The sequence below is a fragment of the Panthera tigris genome, chromosome F3 (assembly GCF_018350195.1).
Source record: "Panthera tigris isolate Pti1 chromosome F3, P.tigris_Pti1_mat1.1, whole genome shotgun sequence".
NCBI lineage: Eukaryota > Metazoa > Chordata > Mammalia > Carnivora > Felidae > Panthera > Panthera tigris.
Window position 1 is genome coordinate 65,022,292 of NC_056678.1, and position 18,656 is coordinate 65,040,947.

The window sequence follows — 18,656 nt, forward strand, 5'->3', positions numbered from 1 at the left end:
CAGAGGCCCCACACTTCAAGGAACTGCTCCTGAAATGACACACACATCCTCAGGGCGGGAAGTCTTCTGTGGTCTAACCAGACTCTCTCCTGTTGTGAAACTTGTTTCTTCTGATCCACGGTTGGCGGGCACCTCCGGGGCACCCGCCCAACGGTAACCATGGTAACCCAGGGGGTGTCCCGGGGCCTGGCTCTTGCAGGAGGGCCGTTTGCTAGACATCCTGGGCCTATGCCAGGCCCCTGAGGGTTCGGGTTCCGACCCTACGGTCCAGCCAGAGCCGGAGAGGAGAGCCGGGGGCGCCCGCGCGGCTCAGTCTTTGCGGGTCACGGTTCCCACTCTGGGCAGGGGTTCGGGTCCCCAGACCGCGCCCGACGCCGGGAGCGTCCGCGGGAGCCGAGGGGCGGGGCCAGGGCCGGAGCCCGCGCGCTCTTGTTGCTATGGTAACGCATCAACATCCAGCGCTCTGGTGGCGGTGTGGGCTTTGGAGGCGGCGGAGGCGCGCAGCCAGAGCCTGCGGCTGAGATGGTGAGGTCCCGGGAGAACCAAGGAGGGGGGCCTCAGGTGTCCTGAACTGGGTTGAGGTTCCGAACGGGGAGGGCGGGGGGCTGGAGAGCGCAGAAGTGGTGTCGAGGTCTGGGGTCAGGAAGGCCCAGGAGCGAGGCTAGAAGAAATAAGAGAAGTCCTGAGGGGTCTCCAAAGGAGGAATGATGGGTGGGGTCGCTGGGGATTGAAAGCGTGGGGTGGTGCTGAGCCGGGGAGCTGCGGAGAAAGGGATGTTCTCTTCCCTGTCCCTCAGGCTAGGGCCTGTGGACCGTGACGTGGGAAAACCACTGGTGAGGAGGTCACGTGACGGGTGATAGCACCTGTTCGGCCACCGATTAGCAGAGTGACAATGCACAAGTCACCTAGGGCCCCCGAGCCTCAGTTTTCTCTCTTCGGATAGTGGGGGGGCCTTGGTTCACTCAGCAGGTACTCAACAAACATTTGTGAATGAAAGGTTTGAAAAGCCCTGGAGAGGGACTGGGTCTGCTGTGGCAGGCCTGGGGGTTCCCCGGGGTGGGAAGGATCACAGAGTCCTGAAGGTGGGAAGGATCACAGAGTCCTGAACGTTGACAGGTGCACCAGGCCTGGGAGGAGCTGAGAAGGGGTGTCTGGGTTTCGGTGAGGACTGTGTTGGTCCCTGAGGGATAAGGGCGAGGGACAGAGGACAGGCGATGGAGCCTTGGTTGGGTGTGGGAAATAACCTTAGAATTTCTGGGGCACACCAGCTGCCCTGGGTGTACCATAGACACGTTTCATGCCCATAGGTCACCCTGCTTTTCTAGGGCTCAGTGGTTCAAATGCAGCGTCCCCAAGTAGGAATTTCAGAAGAGGTTTGTTAATTATAAAACAAACAAGTCTCCAACAAAGAGCAGCTCCCCACATCTGAGGATTCCCTGGGGTATTGTATTGGGGTTCCCCTTTCATTTATCACTTTTTTTCTTTTCTTTTTTTAATATTTATTTATTTTTGAGAGACAGAGAGAGACAGAGCATGAGCAGGGGAGGGGCAGAGAGAGAGGGAGACACAGAATCCGAAGCAGGCTCCAGACCCCGAGCTGTCAGCACAGAGCCCAACACCGGGCTCGAACCCACGAACTGCGAGACCACGACCTGAGCCAAAGTCAGACGCTCAACCGACAGAGCCACCCAGGCGCCCCTCATTTATCCCTTTTATCAGGCATACTTATTCCAAGCTGTCCTCAGCGCTTGTGAGCACAGGGTGTGGGTCTGTCTGTGATGGCCTATCATCACGCCTGGCATCTAAGGGCATACAGTGAATGTTCGTTCCTTTTTTTCCTGTTTTAAAATTTTCATATTTCAAGTGCAAATTAATCAGGGAATTGCACTTAAACTAGACTTGTGGTCTCAAATTTTTTTTAATGTTTTTTTATTTTTGAGACAGAGAGAGACAGAGCATGAGCGGAGGAGGGGTAGAGAGAGAGGGAGACAGAATCCAAAGCAGGCTCCAGGCTCTGAGCCGTCAGCACAGAGCCCGACGCGGGGCTCGAACTCACGGACCGTGAGATCATGACCTGAGCCGAAGTCGGACACCCAACAGACTGAGCCACCCAGGCAGCCCCCAAAAAACTTTTTAATGTTTATGTATTTATTTTTGAGAGAGAGGGAGAGAGAGAGAGGGAGACAGAGAATCCCAAGCAGACTCCGCCCTGTCAACACAGAGCCTGATTCAGGGCTGGGACTCAGGAACCAGGAGATCATGACCTGAACCGAAATCAAGAGTTGGATGCTTAACCGACTGAGCCCCCCAGGTGCCCCCAGAATTGTCGTCTTTAGAGGATTCAGATGAGGGATTCCTCACCTAAGGGCCACTCAGGGTCGGGGTTGGCCTGCTGAAATCCCTTGGACAGGACTGGGCATGTGGGCACCTTTGAGAAGTAGTGGGTCAAGTGAGTGATCTCTGCTCTTTCGGCAGGCCTTGTGTGTGTGTGTGTGTGTGTGTGTGTGTGTGTGTGCTCGCGCGCGTGTATGGTGCTGCTCACTAGCTTCGGAGAGTGTTTGGAGGAGTGGGGAGGTTGGGAGGGGTGCTGATGGCCGCAGGAAGGCAGGGGTCACACTTAGGCAGATTTCCAGGACTCTTGCAAAAATAATAAACAGCAATACCCTTCAGAAGGAGGTTTGGGACCTCAGTACTGACCAGGATGCCACCTTCGGATGGCATCGCACAGATGGCCAACCTTGTGTCCCGGCTGGCGAAAGAGGTGGCCTGAGTGGATCACTCAGCAAAAGGCAGGTGCCTGGTGCGTGGACATCCCCACCTTCTTGGCCACCAAAGGCCACAGAAGGGGAAATAGAATCGGGCCAAGAGCTGGAAGCCTGCATTTGCCGGCCTGTGGTGCGAACCTGTATGAAAAGAGGGACTGGAACCCGGGGTGGAGAGCACGTCCAGGAGAGGGCGTGAAAGGTCTTTGTTCAGCTGACAGGTGTAACAGGACAGAGAAAGTCCACAGCCGTCCGCGTCATCCATGCTTCAGCTGTCTTGCTGGATTTGAGCTGAACGTACCAGATCCGAAGTTTTTAAGGGCGTCACTTTTCTGTGTTCAGAGTCAGAGCATCAGGCCCACGGCCCTGTTTTGTTCTCAAATAAACACAGTGTGTTACCTATAAAAATAGTTACCTGCTCCACGGCAGAAAACTATCCACTACAAGAACCGTCTTAAGATACTAACGGTCACCCCAAATTTCTGTCCAACATTTTTGTGGATACGCATTCTGGGCGTGTACCCTCCAAACACACATTTCCGCAGGAATAACTTGCACGTTTCTTATAACCTGCTTTCTGCAAAAGTTGATGTATTATGGAGATTGTCCTGTATCGATGACAAAGTGAAAGCCACCCGACTGACCAGCTAATCTTTCTGCATCAGAGTCTCTCCCCAGATTCCTAGCAGAGGCCAAATTCCTGTGGTCCTGGGGTGGGATGGTATTTGAAGAGAGAGAGGGAGAGTGAGCTAGGTCAGCAAGATGAAAATATCAACGCGGGGCTGGCATTTTTATCGGTCCCCGATCCTCCCAGTCGCTCTTGCCTCCCCAGCTATAGCCAGTTTTAACGGTCTCTCTTCCTTCCCTTCCTTCGGAAGCCGCCTCCCCCCGTGGGCTCCGCTCAGCTTCTTGGGGATATTTATTTGGTCATGCAAGAAATAAAGCCAGCCCTTCACTTCCTGAAAGAACCTTTTGGCTACCGTCTCTGGCCTAGAGGGATCTAACTTTCCGTTTCTGCTTGGTTCTTCATTTTTCCTAGTGCTTTTACACGGTGACCTCCCTAGTCCTTGTTACTCTTGGCGAAACTGGCTGTGCTGACCATGGTGCGTGGCTTGTGGCTTCAAAGTCAGCATTTCCCCCGTGAGGTTTCTCAGCCACCCAACCCTAGAGAGCTCAGTGCTTCCCTCTGCCCTGCCCAGGGGCCACTTTCCTGTGGTCATCTCTTTTCCTTCCTCTCCTCTGCCTTCTAGGCTCAGGCAGGCTCTCGTATCTCTTGAGTGACTTCCTCTGGACCCGGGTCCCAAGGGCGCAGGAAAAGAGGGGATTGGATCTCAGCCCTGGAGGAACCTGTAGTCTCGTGGACACCTGAGCGAAGAAAAAAACCTGCAGGAGCCCTTGAAAAGAACCGGGAAAACAAATGCAAAACAATAATCATACTTTCCATCTGTATTCCAAGCCCTCTCACATACATTCGTTTCCACGGTGATTCGGAAAACGCGGAGCGGTGTAGTGACCCGGAGCCAGGCGTGTTCTGGGCCTCGTGGAGGTCACCTGGCCGGGTTTTATTCATTCATTCTTCATCAAATGCATCCTAAGCGTCTACTGTGTGCCAGGCCCCACACCGTTCCCCTTAATTATGCCCAGAGCTCTCGCCTTCCCTGCTGATCCAACGCCTTCCACCTTTTCCAGGTCTCCCAATGCGTTCCCTCCTCCTCCCTTTTGTAGCTTCTATTCATTTCTTCTTATTCTATTTTTGGTGGAAAGGGGAGCCATTGCTCACCACTTACCATATAATAACCCTTCAGACTGTTATTAGGCATCCTCGGGGCCTGCTATATTTGCCTTTTAATAAATCCAAGCTTGCCTGCTCTGCCGTCCCGGGGCTGCCTGAGGCTGTAAAGGGAGGCTCCCACTGGAAGCCAGGCAGTGCGCTCAGCTGGAGAATAATCTCCCGATTTGGTGTGAAAGCCTGATCCAGGTGGAACAGGTGCCCAGGGCTGTCTGGTTGGTCAGGGCCGGTCGGAGAGAGCTTTTAGAACACACTGCCCAGGGTCTGGTGACCTTGAGCGACAGAGTCCGTTTCCCTGGACGGCTGCCGATTCCCAGGCTCGGGAGACCCAAAGTGGGTAGCTCGTGCCCCCGAGACAGCTCAGCTTAGAGAACTGTGGGACCGCGTGGCTCCTTCAAAGGGGGATTTGGATCAGCTTTAGATGAAGCCTGGAGTCGCCCCCCAGTTCTCACAGAAACCGCCTCCTGGGGACAGACTTCCCTCCGGGCAGAGCTGAAGCCTCGCTGAGCCTTGGGCGCGGAGGGTGTCTTAGCCAGTCTCGTTGGTTGCAGGCCAAGGGCCAGAACTCTACTTTGAGTACAAGGGCATACACTGAGGGGATTTGGGAGAGCTCCCGGCTGGGAAAGTATGCTTGGAAAACGCCGACAAAGGGAGATGCTGCAGAGGGAACCGGGGCCAAAATCACAACCCGGACCCGGCCTGGCAAGGACCCTCGACTCACGGGCAGCTTGGTGGGTGCTGCTGCGGGCGTCCTTATCGGCAGGGCCCCAGGCGCTGGGTGCGGCTGCTGCTGCCGCCTTCGCCAGCACCTCTCTGGGCCGCCAGCTCCCCTCCGTTCTCCGGCTCAGGGGATCCGATCGGTGAAGCCGAGGCCCTCTGCCCAGGCTCAGAAGGCTCATGTGCATCTGGTGTTTTTAGCGTCTATAGTTGGAAGAGATGGGCCGTAGCTCTCACAACTCATTAGATGAGGACTTCTCCAAATGGTGGGAGGTGCCGGGTGGTTAAATGCAGACTGGTGCACGCTTTTGGGGTCCCGGGAGTGGAGTGAAAGCCACAGCGTGGACACCATCAAGCAGTTTGCCTGATTGTAGAGGAGCCTTTCGTCCACTGGAGTTTACGGGGCACCCACCGCGCGCCAAGCCGCGGGCCGGGTGCCTTTCCATCCTCGGTGTCCTCTGGTCCCCCCCCGGAAGCTCGTGAGCTGGTGGAGACATGGAGGAGGGCAGAGAGCCGTGTTAGTTGCCCAGGGGGCTCCGAGCTCAGGCTGAGGGGCTGGGCGGTGGAGAGGACGCTGCGTTTCTGGGGAGGCAGCCCAAGTAGCCTCACGAGAGAGTGTCCTTGTGGGCAACTGGGACCGGGACGACAATGACGTCCTCCTCCTGCCATCCCCATGTTCCTCCTCCCTGCTTCGGTGCCACACGGGGACCTGGCCTCCTTCGGGCCTTCTCACCCGGCGCCTACCCAGAGGATCCCCCGCTTCTGTGGGGTGTCTCCTACGTTTCAGGGTTTCCCGGCTGCTTCCCCTCAGTGGTTTTCCACCTGCTTCTCCCCACTACGGGCTGCCAGAGGGTTTACCCCGCCCAGGGTGCAGATGGCGCTGGGTGCTGACGAGCCCCACTTTCTGCCTCTCCCTGCAGCCGCTGAGTGCCGCCGGCATCCCGAGTTCCTCTTCCACCACTTCCAACAGGTCGAGGAATAAAACTCGCTATCGGACCAAAGCCGTGAGCTCCGAGGTGGACGAGAGCCTCTTCGGAGGTGTCAAGGTAACCCTCGCCCAGCCCCTTCCAGGTGGCCGGCCGGGGGAGGCAGTGACCCGGACTGGCGGTGCTCAGGGCGCAGCCGGTGCCGGGCAAGCCAGCCCTCTCCCAGGCGGCCCCCCCCCCCCGAGGAAGACCCGAGCAGCCCCTGGGGACAGGGACACGTGGCTTCCCCCACCCCTGCCAGCCTCACGTCCGCCCGGCGTGTAAAATCTGGCGTAACGTCGAGGGGGTTCTGTTGCCGAGAGCAGATGGCCGCCCAGTCGGTGCCCCAGGATGGAGACGTCTGAGGGTCAAGGTCGAGTTTGCAGATGGGGAGGGAGTAAGGTGTTTCCCCTCCATCCGAGAACAGCGTCAGGGAGGAACCCAGCCCCCACCCCCACCCCGGGGGCTCAGCCAGCAGGGTTACTGAGCTTCGGGAAACCCCGAGCAGGTCTTCGTGTGCTGATGTCGCCCACACGAAGCAGAGGAGAGAAGGTGCCGAGAGGGAGAGCTAGCTAGAGCGGCTTGAGATATTCCTGGTACTGGGGACGTGCAGCAGGGAAGAAGGAAGAAGGGAGGCCAGGAGAGAGAGATGGAGAGCCCGAGAAAAGACTGTGAACACCTGGGCAGCAGGCAGGTGGGGGGAGCGGTGGGGTGGGGAGGGTCCGCGCTTGCTCTTCTCACCGTGAACCGCAAAGGGCTTTCCAGAAAGTTCAAGGCGGCCATCTCTCTCCATTAGGAGACCCCCACCTGCAGCAGTTTCCTGCGGACAAGGGAAAATCAGAGGAGCTCACTGTCACTTGCAGGCAGCTTTTGTTTGGGGCCCTTGGGGGGTTTCCTAGTTGCAGCGAAGATAGGTTTGGAAAGGGCCGCCTTCTCCAGGAGTCGTCCAGCTGGCTAGCGGGAGGGGCAGTGGGAAAGAAGCCCGTTCCTGGCCCATTTCTTTGGCCTCTTGCGGGAGGGAGTCAGAAGTCTCTGAGCCGGCAGTAGGGGGCAGACGCGGCCCGCGGCGGGCCTGAGTTGCGCCCTCTTGGCGGCAGATGGGCAGCAGGGGGCAGCAGCACCCCGGGGACGTCCCTGCAAAGTGAGCTCAGGACCCGGAGGGCCTCCACTGAGGCCATCCCCCTGCCTCCACTTGGGATCACAGTTACTGCATTTGGGACAAGTGAAATTCTCTCCTGTGCTCAAAATTTTCCTGAAATAAGTGCTTTTATTTTATTTTACTTTACTTTACTAAAAAAATGGTTTTTAACGCTTATTTGTTATTGAGAGACAGACAGACACAGAGTGTGAGCAGGGGAGGGGCAGAGAGAGGGGGAGACACAGAATCAGAAGCAGGCTCCAGGCTCCGAGCTGTCAGCACAGAGCCCCACACGGGGCTCGAACCCACAAACCGTGAGATTATGACTTGAGCTAAAGTCAGACGCTTAACCGACTGAGTCACCCACCCAGGTGCCCCTATTTTATTTTGTTTTATTTTATTTTATTTTATTTTATTCTATTTTATTTTATTTTATTCTATTCTATTCCATTCTATTTTATTTTTATTCTATTCTATTCTATTTTTATTTTATTCTATTTTATTCTATTTTTATTCTATTTTTATTTTATTTTATTTTATTCTATTTTATTCTATTTTATTTTATTTTATTTTTTATTTTCAAGAGTCAGACGCTTAACTGAAGGAGGCACCCAGGTGCCCCAGTGGTTTCACGTTCTTATTATCAGACTCCTTCATGGCTGGAACATTTTGGGAAAAAAAAATCATACATTTAATATGTATTCTTGCTAATTCTGACTCCCTGACTTTCTCACCACATTAGTTGTAAGAGCAGGTCTCTACCAGGCCCTTTAGCCGTTTCTAACTCCCTCCATATGATTTTTTTTTCGGGGGGTGGGGGGAGTCCAAGTAAATTAATCATAAGGAAAGATTAAACACTCCCAAATATCATAGACTGGATGAATCTGTATCAAAGTGTGTTATCTCAAACCCGCCGTGCGTCCGAGAGGGACCATTCTCTCTTCTTAAATATTTCATGGAGGCAGAGGACCCCGGAGACCCCAGCTTTTCATTCCTGATGGTTTGGGGTTGGGAATGGACACATACTAGGCACTCCCCTCCCCATCGACCCAGGAGTGTCTGCACGAGACACGGAGGGTTGGGGGGGCTTGTTCTCAGAGAAGCTGGTCGGTACAGAACACATGCAGCCAGGTTCAAGCGCAGGACACCACACTGCTTTCTCAGTGCCCCAGCAACTCTCGGCGGTCCCCACAGGACCGGGTGCCGGCCAGCCTTCTCTGCCACCGGCTGGGTGGAAGAAAGAGGGGAAGGCTACCCTTGAAGAAGTTAGGATTGACTGGCAGGTGTGGGCTGACCAGCTTCTCAGCTGTCCTTCCTGACCCCATAGCCTCTGACCCAGGACAACAGTCCTACCGTGCTGCTCCGAGATAAGCACGCCATTCGGAAGACTCTCGCTGCCCTGAGTTTGGACCACAAGCCGGAGACCATCCAGGTCGTCACCCGGGACATGGTCCGGAAACTCATGTGAGTGCCCAGGGCGCGGTGCCCGGCCTTCCTGTCCCAGCCTGCCCTTCTGCCGAAGACCCGTGCGGGGAGAGGGGGCTCCCTGGGTTCCTGAAGTTGGTCCGGCCCCGCTTTCTTTCCTACTCGTCTCCCCTGTTTGCCTCCTAGCTCTCCTTCCTCGGCATTTCGGCCTCTCTTGTTTCTCTTCTTTTTGTATCTCTTCTTGCCTTTACCCTTGACCCCCAGCATCTTCCTTTTCCCTTTCCTCTGGCTGCTGACGGGCCTGGTGGCAGAGGGGCCGTGCTCGGTGGGTCCCGGCTGAGCCCCCCCTAGTGCTCTGGCTGCACCAAGAATCTGAAGTAAGGGGGAACTGCCCAGATGCTGCTCAGGCCCCTGGCTTCTTCCCGGGCTCTGAGGCCAGAAGAGGAAATTCCCAAGGGGAATTCCCAAGTTCCTCTGGGATCGCCCCGCACGCCCGCCCGGCTTCCTGCCTGGAGCCGCCTCCTTGGCGGGCGCCCTGGGGTTAGGCCTCCCCCTCGGCAGTGTGAACCGAGCTTTCGCTCAGGGGCCCGGCTGCACCCTCGGGACCGTTCTCCCAACTCTGGCCGCACCTCGGAGAACTGGAGCTCCCGGCTGCGCCGCCCGCGCCGGGAGCTGGGGAAGCCCGGCTGCGACACGGCTCGGCGAGCACGGTCGGCTCAGCCCTTGGCGTCAGATGGCCCTTTATGGTCAGCAGAGCTGCAGCTACCGGTGGGGCCCAAGGCAGCGTTCCTCCCTGGAGGGGTCTAGTCCTGCCGGCCGGGATGCCGTCTCAGATGCGACCGTTTCTGGTCCTTCAGGTCCCAGGCCACCTCCCAGATCCATCACTCATTCGGGCCTCCTCCCCGACCCTCCCCACCACACACATGGGCACGTGCGCACGCACACACACACACACCCGCACACACACGCATGTGCACCTGCCACATGCACACACGTGCACACACATGCACATACATACACACACGCCTGCACGCACGCACGCACGCACACACAATACCTGCACACATATACACCATTCGGGTCTCCTCCTGGGCCCTCCCCAACACACACGTGCACAAACACACCCACACCTGCAACACACACGCACGCACACACACGTGCCTGCCACATGCACACATGTGCACACACGCGCACACAGGCCTGCACGCACACACACACAATGCGCGCACACATATACACACGCACACACTTGTGTACACGTGGTCACGTGTACCTACACAATGCACACGTGCGTGTGCACACACCCACACACACATGCTCACACATGCACACACATGCACATACTCACACACACGTGAACACTCACATATACTCACACACGTACTCTCACATACGCATGCACACACGTGCACGCACAGTACACACACGCGAGCACGCTCACATACATGCACACTTGCACACATACACTCACACTTGCTCACACACGTGTACACATATAGTCACGTACTCACACATGCACATACACGCACGCAGACTCACACACTCGCATACGCAGACACACACATACACACGCACGCGCACACACACACGTGCACACACATACACAGGCACGCACACACTTATACTCACACGCGTGCTCACACACATACACACGCACGCGTGCGCACACAAGTTTTATGGGATGAGGCTCACTTCCTGCCTCAGACCGGCTGCGTCGCGCTGCCGTGTCCCTGTTAAATGGCCTCACCCAGAAGCAGCTTTAGTCCTGGCCCCTGCTGCTCCCGCCTGCATCCTCTATGTATGTCATTTGTTTGTAATCATTATAATTAACTATTGGTTTGTTGAATGTGCTGGGCGGCTAGGAGGAGAGGGCCACAGACATGCCTCCAACTGTTGTTGATCAGAGATTTTAATTAATATTTAGGGTTCAAAGCTTCTCTCTGGGCCGGATGGACAGGGATGCCTAGGTTTCTCACAGCATCCGTTTCGACCTTGTCCGGCGTCCCCTCGCCCTTTTTAAGTCGTCCTCGAGGAATAAGCTATTTTTGGAGTTCAGGTCGCCAGCGTCGTTTTGAGCTCTGCCTCTGGGCCCAGCTCTGTGCCGTGGCCTGGGCCGCCGGGCGTGCGGTCAGCGGCGTCTGAGTCCTGGAGGAGCGTGCGGCCCAGCACACAGGCTGCGCCCGCGGGGCCACAGCACAGGCAGCGGGAGCCACACGCGTGGGCTCCCAGGAGGTCAGCTCCCAGCCCGGTGCGGGGATGCGCGTCTGTGCACATGGCGCAGGGGCTCGCGGCTGCACAGACAGGGCAACGTAGGCACCAGACCTCTTAGCAAAAGTCCTTAAAACGTCTCTGTTTGGCCCGTCCCTCGCCTGGGACCCCTTCTCCCCAGGGGGCCCATCGGGCCGGCATGGGGGGACCCTGGCAGTGGTGAGGGAGGAGGGGAGGGCGGAGCGGTGCTGAGAGCTTCCCCCTCCTCCCCACCGACTGCTCATCCCCTGCGTCAGTGTTCCCGCCAAGGATCCCTCCGGGGAGTCCCTCGTCATGAGCCCTGAGGACTTTGAGCGCATCAGATGGGCGTCCCACGTCCTGAGCAGAGAAGAGCTGGAGGCCAGGGAGCAGGCCTTCCAGAAGGAGAAGGAGGCCGTCATGGTAGCTGCCCTCCCCGAGCCCCGATCTCTGCCGACGGGAGCGGGGAGCTCTGGTCAGGGGGCCTTGGCAGGAGGCGCCCGCGTGTGCTTCCTGGAGACCCTAGAGCGCACGCCAGGTGTGGACGCTGCTGGGGGGCGGGGGCGGGGCGAGCAGGAAGCCAGGCGGAGAGACTTCTGGGTTCCGAGGGCATGACGGGGTGAAGCCATCCCGGGGTCACACTGGGTCACCCGTGGTAGCGGGGCCAGCGCCCAGGGCAATCCCCCCCCCCACTGATCCAGACCGCGTCCCGTAGGACGCAGTGGCCACACGTAAGAAGATCATGAAGCACAAGGAGATGGTGTGGAGAACCAACAGGAAGCTCAGCGACCTGGAGGGGGAGGCCAAGGAGAGGGCCCAGGACCTGCTGCAGAGAGCCAGCCAGCTGCAGGCCGAGCAGGAGGAGGAGCTCAGGGGCACGAGCAAGGTGGGGGCCTCGCTCCTCCCGCACCCCCAGGACCCACTGCCACCCCCTCCCTCCTCTTACGCCCCAACCCCCGCCCGGACGGGCTCCGCCCCAGCTGGACGCGGGGAAAGCGGGGGTGGCCGGTGAGGGGCTGATGGAGGGGGCGTGTTGCTGCGGTCGGAGGGGGGACCGGCCTTGCCACAGGCTGGCTGTGTGACCTCCAGCAAGTCACATACCCACCCAGGGCCTCACTTCCTTCATCTGTTTGTGTTTTGTTTTGTTTTTGTTTTAATGTTTACTTTTGAGAGAGAGACAGCATGAGCGGGGGGGGGCAGAGAGAGGAGTAGACACAGAATCGGAAGCAGGCTCCGGGCCCCGAGCCGTCTGCACAGAGCCCGACGCGGGGCTCGAACCCACGAACCATGAGATGGTGACCCGAGCTGAAGTTGGACGCTCCACGACCCAGCCCCCCCAGGCGCCCCTCGCTCCCTTCATTTGTAGAGCGAGAGTGGTGAAACCGCTTAGCAGGGTGATTGGCGGGGGTGAACGGGCTAAGCCACAGCAGAGGCTCTCCCAAGTGTGGTGGGCACATGAAGGTGAGGACGCGACTTCCGCGTCTGTCCTGCTGGCTCCGTTCTGGCCGCGCGCCCTGCCCCCCCCCCCCCCCCGCAGCGGGTTTCTTCTCAAGACACCAAAGTGCCTCCTTTAGCCCAGAGCGTGAAGACCCGAGGCTCGTTTGGACTTTTGTTTCTCGGTTGCACGTGGGTCCCAAGCAAATGCACACCGCCGACCCCCAACCCCCTCATCTACCCCTTCTCCTCACACCTCCTTTTATTTTCCAGAACTTTCTCTCGCTCATTCTCACGGATGGCCGTCCCCTGACGTGTCATGTGGGGCTCTTCTACCTTAAAACTCTAGCGGCTCGGTCTCTGCAAGAGTGTCTTAGGTTCCCTGAGAAGGAGGACAGAGGGTCTGAATGTGGGGGTTCATGGGTCCCCAAGGGGGAACCTCGAACCTCTGAAGCTTCATGGAAATGTAACGTGCGTGTGTGTGAGTGGATCTTAAGGAGGACAGGGTCCACAGCTTTCCTTATGTTCTCGAAGCGCGATGACCCCCCGAACACGAAGGCCCGATACCCTGCAAGGCGCTACCGCGGCCTCTCCTCGCACAGACCAGGGGCCTGGCACGTGTCGGCGTGGAGCTCCGCCGAGGCGAGGGCGAGCACAGGATGCTCTCGCTCTCCCGGGCTTGCGCGAGGCTGTGCGCGTGTCCAGCACACCCAGCGGTACCCGTTTCTCGCCCCCACCTTCCACACCCCCTGGCGCACCCCGCCCGACCCGCGTGCCTTGACCCAGGGCCACTGTCGTCTCCCCGCCTCCAGATCATCCTCAATGCCAAGTGCCATGCCATCCGGGATGCCCAGATCCTGGAGAAGCAGCTGATTCAAAGAGAGCTGGACGCAGAGGAGAGGCGTTTGGATCACATGATGGAGGTGGAACGGCAGAAGGCCCTTCAGAGGCAGGAGGAGCTGGACAGGAAGCGGAGGGAGGAAAGAATCCGGTAAAGCCGTGGTTTTGGGGCCTCCCTCCCTGGCGCTTCCGTGGCTCTTTGGGTGCGGGTGGCCTCGCCAAGGGCGGCGAAGAGAAATGGTCACTATCACCATCGGTGAGCATCTCAGAGCCTGAGGAAGGGATTCCGAGAACCGCAGAGCTTCTCAAGGCTGATTCCTAAGGTGGTCGCTTCACAACCCGGCCCCCCTTCAGCCTCGTTTCCCGCCTTTTCCTGCCGTCCCCTCTGCGCGTCCCCCCCACCCCCTTCCCCCAGCACCCCTGGGCTTGTCACAGTTCACGCTTCTGTCCTTCCTCCTGCTTCGAAGCCTCTTCTTTCCCCCCTTTGCCCCTGGAAAACGCTTTCTCTTCTTTCCGTGGGTGACACTTTTGCCGTCACCTCCCCCGGAAACCCCTCTCCCTTCGCCAGGCAGGCTCGGTGGCTCCCTTCTGGGGCCCGGCCACACCGCGGTGTGGTCTCCCACACACTGTGTTATGCTTCTCGCACCGCGGCTCCCCGGCCCGCGCCAGACTGCGTGCTCCCCGAGGACGGCGTCCCCGTCTTAACTCACTTCCGTAGCTCCCGGGCCTCGCAGAGAGTTTGGCCGGTGGTTAACGCCTGTTAGAATGAATAAATTCAGTCCCCTTCCCTTTGCAGGAAAGGACAAGCCCCAGAGGAGGTAAATCATAGAATCATGGTGTCCCAGATCTAGATAGAACACCCACCATGGAAGGCAAGAAATATTTCCATAAACAGTCCTTGAACCACACTGACTGGCTGGTGTCTGTCTCCGTCTGATTCAGTCCTCTGGAACCATCCATCCCTGTTCTTCTCGTAGGTCCCTGGCAGACTACAGGAGGCTCCCTATAAACATTTGTTTATTAGCTCAGTAGTTCTTAATCTTCTGCACAAACGGCTCTAATTAAGGAAAAAATCTCTGCCTGCCTCATTAGGCCGCTCTAATGATCTGAGCTGGTCCTTATATTGAGCCCCAGCCCTGCCTCCCTGCAACTCTTTTACTCATTCCTCCCGTTTATTTCATCTGGAGTCAGGAAGCCATTCAAGGGCTCCACCTGGATGGGAGTCTCGTAGTCCTTCCTCCCCATGCTCACCCCGGCCTGTGTCCTCCCTCATTGTCCCCGCCTTTACTCATCCGTCATGGGGTCTGGACGCCTCTGGGTTTATTGTCACCCCAACGACACACAGGGAGTCACCGGCCACGCTGATTGCAGACTCTGGGTTCTCTGCTTTTTACTGTGGAGCTAAGCCAGGGCATCGCTGAGCCGAGAGGCTTGCTCACGCCCAGCCCTGTCCACCGGCGGTGAGGGCCGGGGCATAAGACAGACGGACGGCTAGCGAAGTGGGCGGGGGAGGTGGCTGGGGGACAAGACAGGACGCAGCAAGAGGCAGCACAGGAAGGAGACCGTGGGCTTTCTAACTGAAGTGAGCATGGGGGGGCCGGTGCCCCACGATTGCTCTGGCGGGCTTGGGGGGGGGGTGACGATAGGATTTCAGAAGCCCTTGACACACTGAAAGGGAGAAGGTGCGTTGCGATGTGGGGTGCACACGTGGGCAAACAAACGAAGAAGGGGAATCTCAGGAAAGGCAGCTTGGGGCGCCTGGCGGGGGCTCGGTCAGTTAAGCATCTGACCGGCTCAGATCGCGATCTCAAGGTTCGTGGGTTCGAGCCCCGCGTCGGGCTCTGTGCTGACAGCCGGGAGCCCGGAGCCTGCTTGGGATTCTGTGTCTCCCTCTCTCTCTGCCCCTCCCCTGCCCGCGCTCTGTCTCTGTGTCTGTCTCTCTCAAAAATAAATCAACGTTAAAAAATTATTTTAGAAGAAAGGGGGCTTGGAAGGGAGGGAACCGGCCCCCTCAGGACAGTCTGGTCTCAGGAAGCACGGAGATGTTTTACGGGGCGCTCGTCGAGGTGTCCCTGTGACTGCCACCTCCCTTCGTGGGGGCTGTGTGGGTGGAGGCTGGAGCAGAGAAGCGCGGGCCCCGGGTTTCTGAGCCCCCGCGCTGCCGTTCGCTCCTAGGGGCAGACGGCACATCGTGCAGCAGATGGAAAAGAACCGGGAGGAGAGGTCGCTGCTGGCGGAGCAGCGGGAGCAGGAGAAGGAGCAGGTGCTGGCGTCCATGCAGCAGCTCCAGGAGGAAGATCTGCGGGTAACGCGCCCGACCGAGCGCCGCTCCCAGCGGCTCCGGCGCCAAGGCGCTCGAGATCCGGGGGACTGGGGCGTGCACTGCTTTTCTGTGAGGCACCCGCGCATCTCACATCGCCGCCCTTAGCTCGTCGCGGCCGTAATGGACACGCGTTTGGCCGTGGCGCCGCGCTGGGGGGCGGGGGTGGGCAGGGATTTGGACACGTGGCATCCCGCCCCCCTCCCCGGGTCGCGGGGTCCGACACCAACGCGTCTGCGTGAGTGGACACAGAAAGGGAAATACATAGCTGTCTGCCTCGCACACGCAAGCCCCTAGGGATGTTTTCTAGCCCTCTTGCCATTATCCGGGGACACGATGCGCCAGGCAGGTGGACCGCGGGGTCCACGGCCCAGGCTCCCTGCGGTTCCCTCATTCAAAGCGCAGGGCACCCCAGTGTGGTTAATTGTGTGCAAGAACCAAGCCTTCCCCCTGCCGCCCCCCCCAACGCCCCCCCCCCAACCCGTTCGTCTAAATAAAACCCGTGGGCACGTCCATCGCAGAAGAAACGATGACATACCCGCCCGAGCTACCCGCCCGAACTGCGGAGACTTAAATCCTCTCCTGTTTGCGGGTCTGGTCTGCTGGGATTAGGCAGAGGCCCCTCGCTGGCGAGCATTTGGCACATTTATTTGTTCTCCCCTCCCCACTCCGTTTTTTTGGCCTGTGAACATTTAAAAAAAAAAAAATCAAAAAAATTTTTTTAATGTTTATTTATTTCTGAGACAGACAGAGACAGAGCATGAGAGAGGGAGGGGCAGAGAGAGAGGGAGACACGGAATCCGAAGCGGGCTCCAGGCTCCGAGCTGTCGGCGCAGAGCCCGACGCGGGGCTCGAACTCATGGACCGTGAGATCATGACCTGAGCCGAAGGCGGTCGCTCAGCCGACTGAGCCACCCAGGCGCCCCTTGCCTGCGAACATTTTTATACACACAGGCAAACTGGAAGAATTGTGTCACACCCATCAGCGCTGGGCCGAGACTTCGAGATTTTTCGGTTGCCAGTCTGCCTTGCTGGCTTGTCTCTTTTCGGAGCACACACGCGTTCTGTCCCTGTTACGCTATTCGGCGGTGAGCTGCAGGTGTCTCGGCTCTTTGCTACTAAATGCTGCAGCCCTCGTCTCGGAAGCGCAGAGACGTTCTCTGTCCAGTGGACGCTACGACACTCACAGCCCCTCGTCGAAAAGCGGAATCCAATGATTCTCTGATATCGTTTAATACCGAATCCACATTCAGTCCCCCAGTGGCTCCCTGAAGGTGCCTTGAGTTGTCTTCTGCCGCTCCAACCAGGATCCAATCAAGGCCCCCACCTTGCATTCACTTAGGCCTCCTTTGTCAGCTTTCACCTGGAAGAACTCTGGTTCCTTCCTGCCTTCATTGCTATGGTACCGGTGTTTTGGAGCGCCCAAGCTAGCTAGACTTGAGGAGCGTCCCCCTTTCCGGCCTGTCGGGTTATGTCCTCAGGGTGTCATTTAACTTGTGGAGTGTGCATTCTTTCCTTTTTCTCCTCGTTCCCCACGTTAAGATGGCTGGTTGTCGTTCCCCCCCCCCCCACACCCACCCCGTGATGTGATGGCGGTGAGGGATGGGGGTCCCTGAGGGGTCTTGGGGGGCAGCCTCATGGTTATGGAGGCTTCTCAGAGTGCCTCACAGTGTGAGGGCCTGTGTGGGGAGTGAGGGGAGGAGCACCGGGAGAGTCAGGAAGACCCGGGGCAGGAGGGCAGGCAGCCTTGTGAGCTGCTTGAGAAGGGGGCCCAGCTGGGCCGAGAAGCCAGAGAGGCCTGGCCGAGCTCCTGGCTCAGGGAGCAAGGGAAAGAGCCCGGAAGAGGAGACGGGGCTTCAGCATGCAGGGAAGGGGTGCGAAAGGAAGACCGGGAGATCTGGCTAGATTGTCGGAGGGGGAATTGGGGGACTCCCTGAGAAAGTTCCAGGTGTCTGTGAGTCAACACCGTCGCCCGACGTGTCTCGCCGTGCTGGTACTGTCCTTCGAAGAGGCACTTTCCGAGCTTCCAGGAAGTGTTCTTAGGCAACTTGAAGATAGGAATGTGTTGGGGCGCCTGGGTGGCTCTGTCGGTTGAGCGTCCTGCTTCGGCTCAGGTCATGATCTCCTGATTCGTGAGTTCGAGCCCCGCGTCGGGCTCTGTGCTGACGGCTCAGAGCCTGGAGCCCGATTCAGGTTCTGGGTCTCCCTGTCTGCTCGTCCCCTGCACGTGCTCTGTCTCTCTCTCTCTCTCACACTCTCAAAAATAAATAAATAAACATTAAAAAAAATTTAAGATAGGAACGTGTGTCTCCCAGCTCAGACCTGCCTTATGATCTCTGGGTGGTGCAGGGCAGTGCTCCCCACCTTGCTAGCAAGAGGGAGACGAGCAGGGCGGCGGGGGGGGGGGGTTCCAGAGGTTGCTTTGCAATGGCTTCAGAGATCAGAGACAGTGAAAGTCCTTCAGTTTCTTGGAAGTCTAGTGAACCAACAAAAACAACAAACTGAAAAGTAAATAAATAGGCAAAGACGTGAGTCAATGCGTGGTTGTACGCATCGTGGATGGGAAGTCAGTGGGTTTTCTAGTTGAGCTGGTCAAGGGATTAAATAGTGCATGGGTACCAGTGGCAGCCCGAGCTCTGGTGGGAAGCAGATAGAAAGGAAAGGAAGAAAGGGAGAAGGGGGAAAGGAGTGGAGAGTCGCTGGGCCAGGTGGGGAAAAGTGGGGTGAGTGAAGAGGTAGGCACGGCGAGAGTGAGGGAGCGCTGACGGCCATGACTCACGCATCACAGGCCTGGGGGGGAGGTGGGGGGGACAGTCAGTGCTGTGTTGGTCTGGTGCGTGAAGCTTCCTGGGAGCCCTGAACTCAGCTGTGAGTCAAGCTTGGGGAGAGCCCGCAGAGTTGCCTCAGATGAGTCAGGTCAGAAGCGCGGCTGGGGAAGAGCTGGAAGTCTTGGGTGGGGCCTGGCCTTTGACAGATGGAAGGAACTGGAAATAGTGTGCAGCGGGAGTTGATGGGTAGAAGAATTGAACGCAAAGAGATG

General features: G+C 57.9%; 1 protein-coding gene across 1 annotated transcript in view; it reads left to right on the forward strand.

Annotated features, from left to right (window-relative positions):
* The first annotated feature begins 448 nt into the window (after positions 1–448).
* Positions 449–18,656, forward strand: part of CFAP45 (cilia and flagella associated protein 45) — a 28,446-nt gene continuing 10,238 nt past the window's right edge. The window contains exons 1-7 of the mRNA XM_042976513.1: positions 449–525; positions 6,189–6,314; positions 8,699–8,835; positions 11,301–11,445; positions 11,738–11,908; positions 13,269–13,447; positions 15,472–15,601. Of these exons, the coding sequence (XP_042832447.1) occupies positions 523–525; positions 6,189–6,314; positions 8,699–8,835; positions 11,301–11,445; positions 11,738–11,908; positions 13,269–13,447; positions 15,472–15,601 (891 nt within the window). The 5' untranslated portion in view covers positions 449–522. The remainder of the gene's footprint in view (positions 526–6,188; positions 6,315–8,698; positions 8,836–11,300; positions 11,446–11,737; positions 11,909–13,268; positions 13,448–15,471; positions 15,602–18,656) is intronic.